The sequence below is a fragment of the Eleutherodactylus coqui genome, chromosome 3, assembly GCF_035609145.1.
Source record: "Eleutherodactylus coqui strain aEleCoq1 chromosome 3, aEleCoq1.hap1, whole genome shotgun sequence".
NCBI classification, from domain to species: Eukaryota; Metazoa; Chordata; class Amphibia; order Anura; family Eleutherodactylidae; genus Eleutherodactylus; species Eleutherodactylus coqui.
The window spans coordinates 167,768,393-167,785,290 of record NC_089839.1 but is presented as its reverse complement, the minus strand read 5'-3'; the positions used below and the strand labels follow the sequence as shown (position 1 = coordinate 167,785,290).

At 40.1% G+C, this 16,898-nt stretch overlaps 1 protein-coding gene across 2 annotated transcripts in view; it reads left to right on the top strand.

Annotated features, from left to right (window-relative positions):
* WNK2 (WNK lysine deficient protein kinase 2) overlaps positions 1-15,915 on the top strand; it is a 170,811-nt gene extending 154,896 nt beyond the window's left edge. The window contains exons 22-27 of one of the 2 annotated variants that reach the window (XM_066596507.1): positions 1,289-1,494; positions 1,855-2,073; positions 7,477-7,575; positions 9,907-9,951; positions 11,133-11,395; positions 13,320-15,915. In XM_066596507.1, the coding sequence (XP_066452604.1) occupies positions 1,289-1,494; positions 1,855-2,073; positions 7,477-7,575; positions 9,907-9,951; positions 11,133-11,395; positions 13,320-13,640 (1,153 nt within the window). In that variant the 3' untranslated portion in view covers positions 13,641-15,915. The remainder of the gene's footprint in view (positions 1-1,288; positions 1,495-1,854; positions 2,074-7,476; positions 7,576-9,906; positions 9,952-11,132; positions 11,396-13,319) is intronic. The other variant, XM_066596508.1, reaches the window with a different exon arrangement.
* Positions 15,916-16,898: the final 983 nt, after the last annotated feature.

Sequence of the window (16,898 nt, the reverse complement as noted above, 5' to 3'; positions counted from 1 at the left end):
TAAGATGACAGCTGCAATTTTTCCTAGCTACCTAATGCATACTATGCACAGCTCTCTGATTTGCCAGCACTGATCACATGACTGGTTCTGGCCAATCGGAGAAAGGTAAAGTGCATTATTAGCCTATTAACGGCTCATTGACATGCAAAGACAATCTTTCAAATGATTGAAAGATTGACCTTTTAGCGATCATTTTGCATAAAGTACTAATGCACACTTATGTCCATTAACACTTTATTAGCTTCATTTGTATGTAAATGAGCCTCTGGGATCTGTTTGCAGAACACAGCATGTGGTCTGAGCTCTGCAATCAGCTTCTTTTGTTCCTGCATGGGCTGTCAGCAGAATACAGTGTAATCTCTGACAGCCCATGGAGAACACAGCGTGCGGACTGTGCTATCTATTCTCCGACTCAATTATTGATTTTAAGCTCACCTTAAAATCATTGTTTAGCCGAAGAGTAAACAATGGTAACAGTTACACACAGCGATTATCGCTCATATGCCATAGTTTGAACGAATTTTGAGCAATAATCGTTGCGAGTAAATGGGGCTTAACTCTAACAATGTACTGTGGGAATTGGGTAGTGTGAAGATTGCATCTACAACCTTGTATGGCCAAAAACTGGACCCAGAACCAGTGGATCAGAGGGATGTTGACACGAGTTAGTACAACTGCTTCCTCCGATCCTAGGACAACATCTTGTCCAGAAACCAGAGGGTCCCTTTAATTTGAGGCACTCTAACTGCCCCAATGAATAAATGCCTTATTATGCTAATTTGTCTTTAAATTGATTCCCTTCAGTTCTATTAGTGCTGAAAGAAGCCTGCTCCACATACGTACCCCCATGCTATGTTGGAAGAGTCTCTCTTGCCCCTAGATGGGTATTTCTGTGGATACTCTGTGTAGTATTCTGTGTAGTATTCTAATGTTCTAAAACAACAATAATGATACAGGAGAGGAAAACTCGTGATTGTCTACGTTGGAGATAATTAGGCCAGGTTTAAAATCATTGACAGCAAGCAGAGATTTTGAAAATTGGTGAGAATTTGAAACCAAATATATCTGGATGTTGCAGAACTTTCTATCAGTTTTCATAAAACTGTAAAACCCGCTTGTTATGACTCCTAATCACGAGTACAATTGTAAATCTTCAGACGGTCTCTTTTCTGTACTCTGCTGTATCCTCTAGGATTACTAACCTCTTTCATGTTGTAGATGTACGTTACTTTGATTCATCATATTTTCTACAAGTTGTTTTTTTTTTTTTTCTCCCTTCTATCATAAGGCACATGAAAGAAATCTCTGAATTGCAAGTACAACAGAGAAAAGAGATAGAAGCCCTTTACATCAGATTGGGTAAACCTCTGCCCCCTAATGTGGGATTCCTTCATGCAGCGCCACCAAGTGGCCGCCGAAGGAGGATCAGCAAAAACAAACTAAAAAGTGGAAAGCTGCTCAATCCTTTGGTTCAGCAACTTAAAAATGGTGCAAGTATGTTACTTTCTTTTTCTTTTTTTTTCTACTCTGCATAGTGTGTAACTGCATGTGGTTGTTGAAATTGCTTTTTAGGCTGTGTCCACACCATCATTGTCAACTATCCACAAATTTACTGACAATCAAGACTTTTTTTTTTTTACTTGCTAGTGGAGAAAAATTTTAATAAAATCTCAAACTCTAAATTTTTAAGTAGAAATGTACCAGATCGGATACATGTAAATCTGATTATTCAGTGTACTTCTAGTTATACCTTTTATTACACCTTTTTACAGTTTTGTCAGTAAATTTTTGTAAACGCTAGTTTTCTGAGTTGGCAACCTTGGTGTTTTCTTTCTATTTTTATTTCTGTTGCAGGTGAAATAACTACAGAGTGTAATGGATCTCCTTCCAAGGATCCATTGAAGTCTCACCTGGACCCAAAAACCCATCTTGCAGGTTCTTCCCTGACGGCATCTCCGGGTCGGGCCGTTCAGACACAGCAGCCTTGTTCTGTGAAAGTTACGGTGTCCTCAGATAATATCTGTTCTGGGGTTGTCCGGGATGGTGTTGATATGCATGGCAGCAGCGGACAAGGTGATTTATCATTGCGGGATTTTCCTTTTGTCCTAGTTTCATTGTCAGTGCAGTATTTCAGGCTGAATTGTAGGAGGCTGCATAGTAAGGCAACGAGGGACTGCGTTGCTTTGAGACTGCACGTGGCTTTGCTGCTATACTGCAGGGTTTCTATATCTTGGCTCAAGAAGAGACTGTGATAATCATTCATCTTCATCTTCCGTATGTGAAATCTATTCAGGTACATTGCTGTGCAGCGATTGCCTCTACTGGTTTTATACAAGTCGCTTCTGTCTAGGAAGAGACACAATTCTAATTTAGAAACCTGGAAGGGGTGCTGCAAGCTGCTGCTTTGCTGATACTAGATATATGTTGCGTAGGGATGGTAAGATGCTACATTGTCATGTCATTTCTGATCGCCATGAATTACAATGGTCATGTCTACTTTTTGAGACTATCCTTAAAAGTGCATGCTCCCTCTCCATGCTTGTGTAACGGGAGATATAGCCTACATACCAAAAATCCATAGGTGACACTATTAGGAACACATAATGGAAAATGGGATTAAAGCATAGGAAAAAAGCGTTGGTTACTGATACAAAGGAACAAGGACAGGTACAAACACAAATTCCCTGCTGCATGCTGAAAATGCTTCATCACAGGTGGAAAATACTGATTATCAACCCCTTGCTCGTATACCATTCATGTGAGGGTGGGGGGGCTGCATAGTTTTTGCGCATAGAGATAAGGATTCTATAGGGTGCCAGTCACATGGTTATGTGTAGCACAACCCATTAAGTCCATATTGTTCTAAGTCTACCACACAAAGGACTGAAACCCTGCGCTCCACACAACTGTTTGCAGCCAGACTGCTTTCTGCCAAAAAGGAAAAAAAAAAGATATTTGATATTTTAGCCAGAATGCACAACTTGCGTAAAGGGTAATATACTACTAGGATATACACTGCTGAGAGGAATGGAATGCTTGCTGCTTTACACAACGGTAGAGGGTGTAGGACTTTCCTTTCAAGCCATAGTGCCTGTAGTAGAGCTCCTGCCAGGATCTGTATTGTTATCAAGTGTAAGATATCCTTAAGGGGTTATCCACTTTGTGAATATACTTGGCATATGCTGTAACATTAAATGTTGTGAATGTAATAGCCATTAAATTACCGGCAACTGGTGCGGTATGCTATGCTGTTATGTTGGTGCACCTACTGTATTTGCATAGCCAACAGTCAAGAGGCTGCAAGCAATTTGAGGTGCTGAACCTTTGTTTAAAGAATAATACAATTGTATGACTTTTTTTTTTATAAATCTCACACACACACACACCTGCAAATGTGAAAGCAACCCTATTGAGACACTTTGTAGTAGACCTAAATAAACATAGAATTAAATCCTAATCGGGAGACAAGGGCTTCAATAAAGCAGCTTTAGAGACCATTTGAGCATTAGCACTCAAGTGCTCCAAGGTAGAAGATGACCAGGGCCAGTTCCAGTTGACGAAGTGTAATTGTGACGTTCTGTCTTTGCAGAAGCAGGACTGTCCCTTGTAGCTTTAACTAGGGGTGAAAGAAGGGATGATGTAGGAAGGGGACCATGGAGGATTCGGGAGTCCATCCTTGGGTGGTGGGAGATGGCTCTATGATTGCTAAAGATAAAAGGGTACCTAGTAAGATATGGTATCGCAAGATATAAAGGAATGTAGATGGAAGCAAAAAGTTGCTTCGGCCTATAGGGGGTAACTCGCAGAAAAAGAAGCCAAATGTGCATCCCCTGATACTGCAGGGCAGGGCCCAATCACAACATTCCCTAGTAGCATGCATAAAGCCAGATTGCAATATAAGGGAGCTAAATGTTGACTGCAGACTAATGTGCAGCCACTCAACTCAACCGAAGATTAGGGGAGGAGTGACTGCAGACTACCTAGTCCGCACATATGAACTGATACCAAGGATGCCAGCCATAGATAAGTGCACCACACCATACAGGAATACAACCCCTACTGGCAAAGCAGTGGATTGTCCTATATCACCCCTGTGCGCCACACCAGCAGGGTATCCTGGACAGCCTATAGGGGATGTCGTAAGTGACTAACAGATGACTGGGAAGTAGAAAAGTCTTACCATGTGGTCATTTCATGAATAGAGGTCTCCAGGGTCTGAGCAGTCAGCCTCTCCATCCTATGTTAGTCACATATCTCTTAATGTTAAAGGCTATGAAAAGCTTTTTTGCATGAAAAATTAATACATCACAAAAAAATTATGCAGTTATCTCATGCAATGAAAAAGCCTCATACTTGACTTGCTTTAAGTTTCTAACTCAGGGCATTCGCAGCACTGATCAGCTGGTCTCTCTCATGAACGTGCACAAGCTCAGCTCCCTCCCTCCTCTACTGAGGTTGTGTAGGTCTTTTGTCTTCTCCTCCGTGGATGCTTTCCCCCCCAGATCCGCGGCACATCTGTAGTGACAGCTGCTGGTGTGCCGTGGATCGGACGGCTTCCACTGACTTCAATGGAAGCCGACCCTGTGGGATCTGCGAAAAAATAGAGCATGCTGTGATCTGTTTTCCGGACCAGAAGGTCCGCAAAACAAATCTGCATGCTTTAATTAAGCTGCGGTCGCCCATGTCTTCCTATGGGCGGCTTGAACTGCTGATCATCCGCAATTCAAACCTGCCCATGGACATGAGCCCAAACACTGACAGAATTTGGTAAGATTTTAGCGCTCCAGTTTGCAGTGCCTTGGAAAACAATACAAGCATAGAAATCAATCAGAAATTTTTAATAGAAACTCATTAAAAAAAAGTCTTCTTTTCCAAAAACACTTCGATTTAAAAAAACAAAAGTGTAAACGAGTACATGGCCTGGAATATATATGCAAAGTACTTTGTATTTAGAAAGTGGATGACCCCTTTAAATGTACCTTTATCGTTTTACTGAAGCAGTCTTATAGAAAACTTAAAGGGAACCTGTTGCCAGTTTCATGCAGCCGAACCATGTACAGCGTAAGCCATGAACAGGTATGCCTATTGCCCCATGTCATTAAAATTACAAGTGCTGGCCACTATGCAGGGGCTGGAGCCAACTGCTTCCACTCTGACCCCTGTGTATTGTGGCAGTGATAGCAGGTGCCAGATCAGCTGATTGGCTGGGGTCCGCCGCTTGAGACCCCACCAATCAATTATTGATGACCTTTTTGCATGGTAAACCCCTTTAAGTAATGAGGGCACAAGCTATTCTTGATTCTTTTTGTAAACCAACAATTTTTAGTGAGTTTAAATTAAAAAAAAAGTGAGATGCTGATTTACAAGAGCAAACAGATACACCGCTCTTTAATTATGCTTCATTTAGTGGAAGCGAGATGCATCCTGTTACACGGGTTCCCCTACTGCTTCAATAGAAGTACTTGTCTGGTAATAATTGGGGTCTGTTCACATCGAAATGCTCCTGACGCAGAAACTGAACCTGTCCATAGACTCCTGTTACCCCGGCAGATACTAATGAAGGGCATTGTTGCATCCACTGTGCTAGAATATGTTGGCATAACTTGTTTCTCTGGCTAGAAAAAAAAGTTAATTTTTTTTATTTACAATGAAGGTTTATCAGAAAAGTATGTAATTGTATGGTACACAGTTGTATAATTTGGAGGCGTGCATCGGTATAGTATATGTTGAAAGCATTTCATGATGGCAATATATAGATATATATCTAGGTTATACAAATGCAGTGTGGAAAGGGCTGGACTCTAGAGATGGTCAGAAAATGCATAATAATGTACTAAATAACCCTTATACTAGAGATGCAAACTAAAGTAAGTGAACCCTTTTGGAATTACTGTATTTCTGCATTGATTACTGATAAAGACTTGTATGTTAGAGTTGCAATTCTAGACAAGCACAGTCTTACTAATAAGACATAGTTGTACCTTTCATGTCTCTTATTGAGCACATTGAGGAAACCTCCATAGTGCAGGAAGAAAAAGAATAATTTAGCATCTGCTAACGTGTTTCTGTTAAGAATATGAGATTGGAAGTGTTGACTTCACACGTGCTTTGCCCATTAAATAAAGGTACATAGCCCAGTTACTGATAAATCTAGTCTGAACCATGCCTTGATGCAAGCAGCATTTAGAAGACAAGACAGACACATGAAGCTACAAAACTATCGCCTGAAACCTGCACATCAATCCATGGTTAGACAAATTATCTACTTATGGAGAAAATTCAGAACGGTGGCATCCATCCCTAGGAGTGGGCATTCTGTTTAGGTAACTGGCACAACAGGCAATCTTGAAAAGTAAGAGAAAACACACATGCACAACACTCTGGGACATTGTTTCCCAACTCCAGTCCTCAAGGAGCCCCAACAGGTTATCCTATAGTAAGAAGACCTGTGGCAATACATAAGGTACTTGCCATTGTTCCATCACCTGTGCAATACTAAGTAAATCCTGAAAACATGAGCTTTTGGGACTCCTTGAGAACTGGAGTTGGGGAAATACTGCTCTGGGAAATGGGGCATTGCAAACCAAAATCTTATCCCAGTTGTAAAGCATGGTGGAGAGGGATCACTGTTTGCAGGTGCTTTGCTAACTCTGGGCCTGGATGCCTTGCGACTGAGGAAACTATGTAATTTTTGGCAACCCTAACATTCTCCTATAAAATGTTTTCATACACCTTTTAAAAATCTGCAAGCGGGGTGATACAAAAAGACAGTAACCCAAAGCACACAAGTAAATCCAAAGAATGTTCGACATAAATGACTTTTACCTTGGAATGGCCAAGTGACCATTAACAGTATGGAGATGCTATGGCATGAACTGAGGAGGGCTTTGCATGCAAGGCATTCTAGAAATACTGCTTAAATGGTTTCAGGAAGAAATGGTTCAAAACTTCTTGTCAGCATTGTGCACATTTTTATTTGCAGTTACAGGAAATATTTGGAAGTTAGTGCTGCTAAAGGGGCATCTACAGTTTATTACAATCGAGGGTTGACCTTTTCATTAAATATATTGGGCCAATCCTCCTGTTCTGTGTTTTTCAGTTTAGTTTGTTTTCAAGTCACAATTCTAAACTGATACGATCAAACCACATTCTATTAGTAATCGATGCAGAAGTCCAGGTAATTCAAAGGGGTTCACTTACTTTTTCTGCACGTCTGTGGGAGTATTTAAATGCCATTATAAAAGGACAGCTCTTAAAGTAGAAATGACCCATCCAAATGATTGTACCCAGATTTCATAGCACTTATGTATTATATTTAATTTTTTTCTGTAAAGATGAAACCACCAATCCCTTGTTTTGGTAGTAAAGAGGTTTTTTTTTCATATTTACAAAGCTGCTTTGATTTCTGGCTGCATGTCCATAGCTAATCATAGTTTACCAGTGTCTCTGTTTTCTTCCCTCTATATTCATTTGCAGGCTGGACGGTTTACCACCAAACGTCTGAGAGAGTGACCTATAAGTCTAGTAGCAAACCTCGTACCCGATTCCTCAGTGGACCTGTCTCTTTATCCATCTGTTTGTATTTGTTCTTTTCTATTTAATGCGCCTCATCTCTACACGTCTTCAACCACTTTTCTTTTACCAGTTTCACTCCCTCAGCCACCTTTTCTTCTGACAGCTTATTCATTCCTTCGGCTGTGGTACCAACCTTTGTCCAAAGTTAATTATGTTGAAAATGTAACAAACTGATGGCCTTTTTTTAAGTTAAATCCCCAACGTTTTGAAGCTTTTTTTTCAAGAAGCACGATAAATAAATTACATTGTTGGGGATATGATTTGGCCAAGGTTTCTCTGCCATAGGTTGAGTATCATTGTCCAAAACTAGCGCCATCTCTTCCTTTGTGACCTGCAGATGCTGCCATTTTTTTTTAATCATTTTAGTATTTGAATGCTTTTGTGTGCGCAGCTTTTACACAATGTCTGGGCAGCAAAAGCATGTGGACAGGAACCAACAGTCTGCGCAGCCAGGCATCAATGTGTACACCCTTATGTTTGGTGTCGTATTTGTTTTTCTTTGTGGTAGTTTTTGATTTCTTTGAATTAAAATGGCCTATGGCCCTAAGATGCAAGAGAGGACTCGTCGCAGAATAGATGGATCGCCTTTGTAAGGTTTGGGGGATGAGCAACTATAGCTGGACATAGGACAGATTGATTGGATCAATGTGAAACACTAGTGCTTGTTCATATTTATCATATTCTTTACATCTTATTAAACTGTAGCATTTTACATTTTTCTGGACTAAAATCTGCTGTAGTTGCGGGCGATTAACAATACATTGAAACTGGTGCTAAGGAAAAAGTGGAAGAGTTGCCTATAGGAAATAATTAGGTCCCTGGTTTTATTCTCCAAAGAGCATCTGACGAAGAAATAGAATTTTGGTGATTCCCATAGGCAAGTACTCGTTTATCCTTTTGCACCAGTTTTAATGCATCTCCCCCTGGTTTAATAGTAGTCCTTCTGAACAGCACAACTATTTTGACGGGATACCTATTACGATTGGATATTCTAACCATAACTTCTAGCTTCTACCCTTTTTAATAATGGTTATAGTATAACCAAAATGACTTTACTGTCATTGAGCGTGAATTGGAAGAGGATATGAGTGGGTTGCTAATTAATAACCCTTTTAAAGTGTGTGTAATAATTTCTGTTATACTTCTACAATCCCATGTATTACTATTTGGGAAAAATGTAGACTATTTGTTTAGCTTAAGAGTTCTACCACGAAAGAAAGTTACTTCCTATCCACAGGACAGGGGATTACTTGCAGATTGGTGGGGGTCTGACTGCTTGGAACTCCACCGATCTGGTCCAGTGCATCCAGGAATGAATGGAGCAGCAGTCACACATATGCACAGCCACTCCATTCATTTCAGTTGAAGTTCTAATATGAATGCTGCTAACTCCAGCAGTCCCATTGAAATAAAGGGAGCGGTTCACTGTTGAACTGACAACAATGCTTCTGTACACATATGGCTGTGCTTGATACTTCAGCTCTGCACTAGGCACAGCATGATGTTCTGTTGATCAATGGGGTTAGAACTTTACCAATTGCACATTGACATTCAAGTAGGCCATCAATTACTAGAAAACCCCTTAAGTCAATACCTTACATAGTGTTCAGTAGTACATGCAGGATATTAATTCTCCTGGTAGCCACTGATTCATTCTTGCAGATTTTGCTCTATTTGTAGCAACGTTTCCGCAGCAGTGGTTTTTTTTTGGTGGAGGAGGTTTGTTTTATTTCCGCGGATCTACTATAAATTGCCACTGATTTTCGGTGTAGAATCTGCAATGTTTGAACATGACCTTTTTTAAAAAAAATAGATTTTCAACTTGTTACTTCTTCCCGAACTACATATTTCAACTTTTTGGTTATTTTTATTTTCAGGTGACTTCTTTTTTTCTGCTTAAACTCACACATTACCCATTAGTCTATCCATTGATGATTTTTAGAACCTGTAACATTAAAATTCAATCTCTCCCTAAAATGTATTTTCCTGTTACCTTAAAACCGTAGATTTTGTTATGTTATGAGAAGTTTTAGGCAGTTCATGATCTGTTACTTGGAGAAGTCTGTACACTTGAAAACATTTCTTCTGTTACCTGAATGGAATGCTTTGTCTGCTGTTGACCTTTTTTGTATGCTATGCTTTAATTGGCTGCACAGGGTCTGGCTGCACAGATGTTTGTGTTGTAGTATTTGTTGTGACTTGCTGTTGTGTGTTGCCTGCGTCTCCTTACCCACCGAAAATTTGAAAACCTCATACGATCCTTATGTCTTTCCAACCTATTGCCTATTTAGTCGTGCCTAACCGTCTGTCTTGTACTGTTTTGCCTTGTAGGGTCCACTCTGAAACGGCTATGTCTAGGCAAAGAGCACAGCAGTAGTAACTATCCTGTTTTATTTTTCTTGTTCTTTGGCATCATCCCCCCCATAGCATGGACACTTTATTCTTCTTGCTAGCTTGCTCATTTTACTGCAGGAGAAAGTTGTTCTGAGCATTGTGCCTTAGACATTTATTCAGGTATTTCTCGGATAATCCACCCAACCATGCTGTAAGCTATGGTGTGATTATCTGCATGCTGTGTACACATTGTGTTTGCGCTCTTATGTCATGTGATCAGTTTTTTGAATGTTGTTTGGTCTTCGTATTCTCATTCTGGTTGGACTAATATTTCATATTTGCAGTTGAGGTTGTTTTTTAAAATTGTTTTTATAAAATATCCTTTTGAGTTATTAGGGCTGTATGTATTAGTTTATCAAGATAACACAATTGATCTGTGGCTAGAAACTGTCTTATTATAGAATTGTTTTTAAAAAAAAAATAAAGGGGTCAGTGAAGGCCGATTTTGAAGATTTGGGGTGCCATATGTCCTACCCAAATTTGACACCTATACCTACGACATGTAGCCAAAGAAGTTGTTTGGCAGTATGAAAAGTGTCACCTGAAGGGTGCACCAAAGTACCAGTCATTACCCATTTTTTGCATCCTCAGGCCTCGAGCAGTCTGCAGAACCATGTGTTCCAAACCTATATGGCAGCACACGGAGGCCATACAGCTTTCTAGTATGAAGCCATACGTGCAGACATGCATGCTCCTTTGGAGCATTGGTTCTAGGGAAGGCTTCATGCATATGTCATCAGGTGGAGCATACTGCAATCTATTTTGCTGGATCATACCCCATGCATCTCTAATGGGGGATTTTACAAAACAGCCTTAATATGGCCATGTGCACTTATCCCTAGTGAGGACAATATGGTTTCCATTAAGTGCCACCTTTTCTCTAAGCCATATTGTATTGGCAGTACATTGGTTTCGGGTGGTCGTAGGAGGTAACTTTTTGCCTCAGTAACTCATTTTCTCTTCTAGAAGAATGGCAGAATTGTTTGGGGGGGGGGGGGGGGGTTGTAGACTGGCAGCTTGTACAAACCACAGCCTTAGTACCTTAATGCTCTAAATTTTGAGTCTTAACTGAATGAGAATACATATGACAGAATGGAAACGCTCGACAGGAATCTTGTTTTAGAAGACTTTTTAGTGATTTTGAGTTGTATGTTTTTGTGCAGGATCCTCAACAAGCAGCCTTGCTGTAGGCCCTGAACAGTCATCTGTCCCCCCTGTGACTGCCCCACAAATCCAAGCTCAATCGAACAATAGTAATAACAAAAAGGGGACCTTCACTGAGGACCTTCACAAGCTTGTAGATGAATGGGCAAGTAAAACTGTTGGAGCAGCACAATTCAAACCATCCTTAAATCAACTGAAGCAGTACCAGCAGCGGCTGGACCTGGAGCACAAGCCTATACCCAACAATGATGACTCACAATCAGTAAGTCCGTTTCCTGGTTTCAACCTTTCCAAAATGTTTGAGATAGTTATTTTTATAATGAGAAGGAACTAGCCACATAAACTGCAGGCTGTATTGATTTTTGATATTCACATTTCAAACAGAGCTTCACCCAAAATCTGAAAGTTGAGGATTTCAAAGTAACACCCTATTTTAGACATATTAGGTTTGCAAGGTGCTGCAACACAATTTCTGGAGTTCTTTCAGTAGGGTTTTCATTCTGGAATGTTGCATTAAAAGGGTATTACCATCTGAGACTTTCAGGATATGCCAAAAAAGCTTGAGAGGTATGGGTCCCAGAGGTGAAACCCGCATCTATTTCTAGTTGTGGTTCCCTTCCCAAAATCTCCTAATCTCAAATTGTTCTAGCTTCCCAAATAAGAACAATTCCCTCCTGAACCTCATTTGTGGCTGTAACATATATAAAGCTTCCACTCTTGTCTTCACTCTCCCCTTTCTCCTCCAGCCTATACAAATTAAGCTCCTTTAGGTCTTTCCTGATAAGTTTTGTTATTAAAGGGGTTGTCCCGCGAAAGCAAGTGGGTCTATACACTTCTGTATGGCCATATTAATGCACTTTGTAATGTACATTGTGCATTAATTATGAGCCATACAGAAGTTATTAGAAGTTATTCACTTACCTGTTCCGTTGCTAGTGTCCTCGTCTCCATGGTGCCGTCTAATTTTCAGCGTCTAATCGCCGGATTAGACGCGCTTGCGCAGTCCGGTCTTCTTCTTTTCTCAATGGGGCCGCTCGTGCCGGAGAGCGGCTCCGTGTAGCTCCGCCCCGTCACGTGCCGATTCCAGCCAATCAGGAGGCTGGAATCGGCAATGGACCGCACAGAAGCCCTGCGGTCCACCGAGGGAGAAGATCCCGGCGGCCATCTTCACCGGGTAAGTAAGAAGTCACCGGAGTGCGGGGATTCAGGTAAGCGCTGTGCGTTTTTTTTTTAAAGTCCCTGCATCGGGTTTGTCTCGCGCCGAACGGGGGGGCTGTTGAAAAAAAAAAAAAAACGTTTCGGCGCGGGACAACCCCTTTAAGACCTTCCACCACTTTTTAGACTTTCTGTAGGTGAGGTCTTTAGACCTAAGCTCAGCATTGGTGTGTTCTGACCAGAGTGCTGTACAGCGGGATCACAATCTCCTTCTTTCTACTGGTAATACCTCTAGCAATGCAGCTGAGCTTCCGACTTGCTTTCCTTGCTGCCTGACCTCAATGTGAACTCACTTTGAGGCATTCAGAAATCAGAACCCCTAAATCTCTTCTAAATTCCTGGATAACACATGATCGAAACCTTTTAATATATGTTACAATCGGAAAGAAGGGAAAGAGGTGAAAACGCGATCGAAACCTTTTATATATGTTACATATAAATAAGGCTCAGGAGGGAAATGTATTTATTAGGAGACTAAACACTAGAACAAACGGGCACAATCTTAGATTAGTTGGGGGGAAAATCCGTTTCTAGTCGGATAGCGATTGGGTAGTGTCAGTTTACAGTGATGCACCCTATTGGCAAGAGGATTTGGGATTCCTAGTTTTACATGTATTTTACATTTTCAGGAGGAATAACATAGAAATGGTACAAGGCAGCATTCCTAATTTTGACACAGATCATCATGTGTTTGGTGTTTTTAGCACTTCACTCATTAAACACAATAAACCTTGCCTTATCCATGGTTAATGGACCTAAAGGACCAAGGGGGAAGGAGGATTCCCATTGATGGTCTGTTCCCATCTGAACTTCTATGTAATAACATTGCACAGTGAAACATAAAATGGAATGGTTAGTGAGATCTAAACTGCAACCTGGGACATTTTCATAGCCTTTTTATAAATGTATTATGACTGTATTGTCTCTGACTACAACTCTTCAGTCATGAAATATTTACTCTCTCTCCTTAGGCAAATCAAGGTTTATCAGAAACAACGACAAAGTACAAAACTCCACTGACTTGTCCGGCCCCCATGGGACTGTCCTCCTCCATTCCAGCAGCTCTTTCTGGAGCATCGCAGTCTGGTATATTACCACCTTACATGATGCCCCTTTGTCAGTATGCAGGAGTTTTCCCAGCACCAGTGTATGGAGTGCAGTGGGCTGGAGCCACAATGCCCACAATGGCAAGAAGTCAGCTGATTACTCAGTCTGCCAGCATGCAGATATTCCCAATGTCTTTGCCACAGCCTACCATGAAGCAGTCCCATTCCAACATGAGGATCACGTAGCTTTGAGGCCTTCCTTTATATGAAAGTCCATATTTTAATTATCTGAGCCTGCCCACGCATTGTGTGTTCTCATGTCCCACCCCAGCGGTGCTGGGTAAAGTTGTATGATTCGTAGCAGCCCTCTTCAAGCACTGTAAGATGGAGGAAGAGTATGGTATGACTGCAAGTCCTGGCCAAACCCACATCTACCTGCACACAACCATACTCTGCATTTCATAATCACTGTGAACGTCATGCGTGTAGTGTCTCATGGCCCTCACGGCTTGGTCCTTATTTTGTGTTTTATAATTTTACACATTCTGAAATGTATAGTACTTGAAATAAAAAATTAAGGGAGGTTTAGTGCCTTGAGTAATTTCCAGTTTACCTGGGAAAACCTGAGTGTAAAAACAGGAAGATCAATGCTAGCAATTTTTTTTTTTTTTTTTTACCCCATCCACCAGTTTTTAGTTGACCTTATTTTTTTCCCTTTTTAATGCACATTCCAGTCATACATACAAACAGCACATTTTCCTTTTTGCTTTTCACCTTACTTGTGAAAGATGGATGTTTTATATATCTGTATCCTTTCTCCAACCTTATAAATTAAAATTAATATATATATATTTTATTTAAGTCTGTAAAAAACATAGAAAAACACTGGCTTTTTTATTTTTAATCTAGGAAATTGAATAATTTCTTGATTTTTGCAAAATAAAATTTGTTTCAAAGTACAAACTGAGCTACAATTGTCACTTGAAGACACCCCATACCATTTTTATGTTGTATTTTAACATTTTGCTTGATTTTTTCTTTTCCTTTTTAGTCTTTGGATGTTTTTGAACCAAAGGACTTCCGGGGAATAGATTCTCAGTTTTGAGAACTAATTGAAATGACATCGTCTTAGTGGTTAAGATGGTAATGCATGGGCAGATCTCTCTTTGAGGGGAGGTGATACTTCTCTTTTATATAACCTTTGGCCATAGTTTTTTGGGCTCATCTGTGATCTATTATAAAAAACCAAAATGACATTCTTGATTTACTAATGTCTCATTAGGTCTATGTATTGCACCGTAGTTACTGATGCATTTCTCCAGTACATGTTTAGGTGACTAGGTTAGGATTCAAATATTTTATTATAGACTTGACTTAAAAAGCTTGACTATGCCCAATTTTTTCTTTTTATGTTTACTATGATTTACTTTGCACTTTATTCATTGTACATGCTCACAATCCTCTCAGAATTGGCACATGTGGAGTTGCTGAAAAGTTTTGATTTCACTTGGGAAGGTTCTTGTTTTTATGTTCTTTCCATATGAACGAGTAGATATTTTTCTCTGTTTTAAGGAAGACGAATGTAGTCATTGCTCTTGTTGTGCAATGCAATTCACTGTTCTGCTTACTTTTCACCATACCTCTTTTTTTGTTACAAGATTGGGGTTCCTGCTTCACCAAGGATGTTAATTTTTAAATCTATTCCAATTAAGAATCTTTCAGATCTATTTGTTTGCCATTGATGTGGCTATTGATTTGGTGTTTTATTTTTTTTTCTATTCTGTTGAAGTTTTTTCAGGTTTATATGTGGCATCAGCAATACTTCATTGAGCATATACTTTACATAGACTCTACAGTTGCTATATTAAATCTATGCAGCTTACATTGATTAGCTGCTAGAACTAATGGTAGGTTCAGCTATGAAAATGAATCCCTTGTTCTGTTTAAAGACAAGGCAAGGATGGCCACCGGTACTATGTTAGTAACGTGCACCAGGCACTGTGTAGGATGTACTTGGTGGATCTCATACTCATTGTAATACACAAGTTGTTGGGATCACTGTAACCTGCTCCTTATGACATGTGAGGGGGTAAACCCTTGAATCTTAAGACTAGATAATGGATACATTTCTCTTTTCATGATATTTCGGATTCTCCGCTGGAGGCCTTGGCGCCTCATTCTGTCAAGCTGTGAAATGTATCTCCCAAAGTCTTCAACCACTGTAAATGTTTCCATTTTGTTGGTAATCCCTGACTGTAAACACATCAATTCTGTTGGAATTGAATTTTATAATGACCATTATGCAGGGCGAGAACCTTTTAAGATGGGGAGAGATTTCTGTTCTCTTCAACGTCTTGAATTTGTTTTTAGATTCATGTCTGTGCTTCATGAGCAAACATGGGAAGTATGTACTGCACTCTTTTCCCTATGCTTGCACTGAATCTTACCTTCCAAGTCGCTCTTGCCTGATTGTATAAACTGCCCTCCTCTCCTGTATGCTGACACAGTCAGTGGCACCAATGCCTCAATATTGTATAATAATACAAAATAAACATTTTGTGCTTGAAAGCATTCTCAGTGTGTCCTTGTATTTTCTCCTGTCCACCTCAGACCTCAACCAATCTTCCCTCCAGTTGAATAACCCAGGAGTGCAAATTCCAAGTGTGTATCTCTTGCAGATTTGTGATTTACTTTGATATAACCTGATTTCATTTACCATTGATTTGTTAGAGAGCGGTATGAATTGTCTGGAGTCCTCAAAATAATGCAAATTCTAGAAGTTTCAAGTAATGCTATTAAAAGTTACTTATGTTTTTTAGCCCAAATAGTCTGTAGTTTTTGCAGGTATAACAAAGAGCTTACTCCTTTCCAAATGTCCCATGTTATACATTTAAAGGCACAGCAGCAGCTAAGGAGTAGGGTGGAGTGAAACCAATCTCCAAGTTTTGGTATGGAGTTCCATGGGTACTAATTATACCACTATACAATTCTTAAAATATAACAGTATAGCAGCAATCCTCAATACATAAATGTTTGGAATTCAGATCAAATCTGATTACCCATACAACACCATTGGTATGAGATATCTTGTGTATATAGAATAGCATGATGTGGGGCATTTTGTTATGTAACTACACACTATGCCTTGCACTCACTCAGGATGGGCCATGGAAAAGTAGCCTGGCACCACACTCTTATCTTAGAATGGTAGAGTTGGAAGGGGCCTCCAGGGTCATATGGTCCAACCCCCTGCTCAGGGCAGGATTCATTTATGAAGGCAGTCCTACAAGAAAATCTATTTGTTGCCCATAGCAACCAGTCACAGCTCTGCTTTCATATTTTTAAATCACTGAGGTAAGGTGAAAGCTGATTGGTTGCTATGGGCGATGAAGAATTTCTTTTAGACAGCCTTGCGCCATACTCTATGAAATCTAATTTTTCGTGGCCCACCTTTCAACTTCATTGAAATGTTTGCCGGGAAATATTTTATTTAGATGTGCTAAG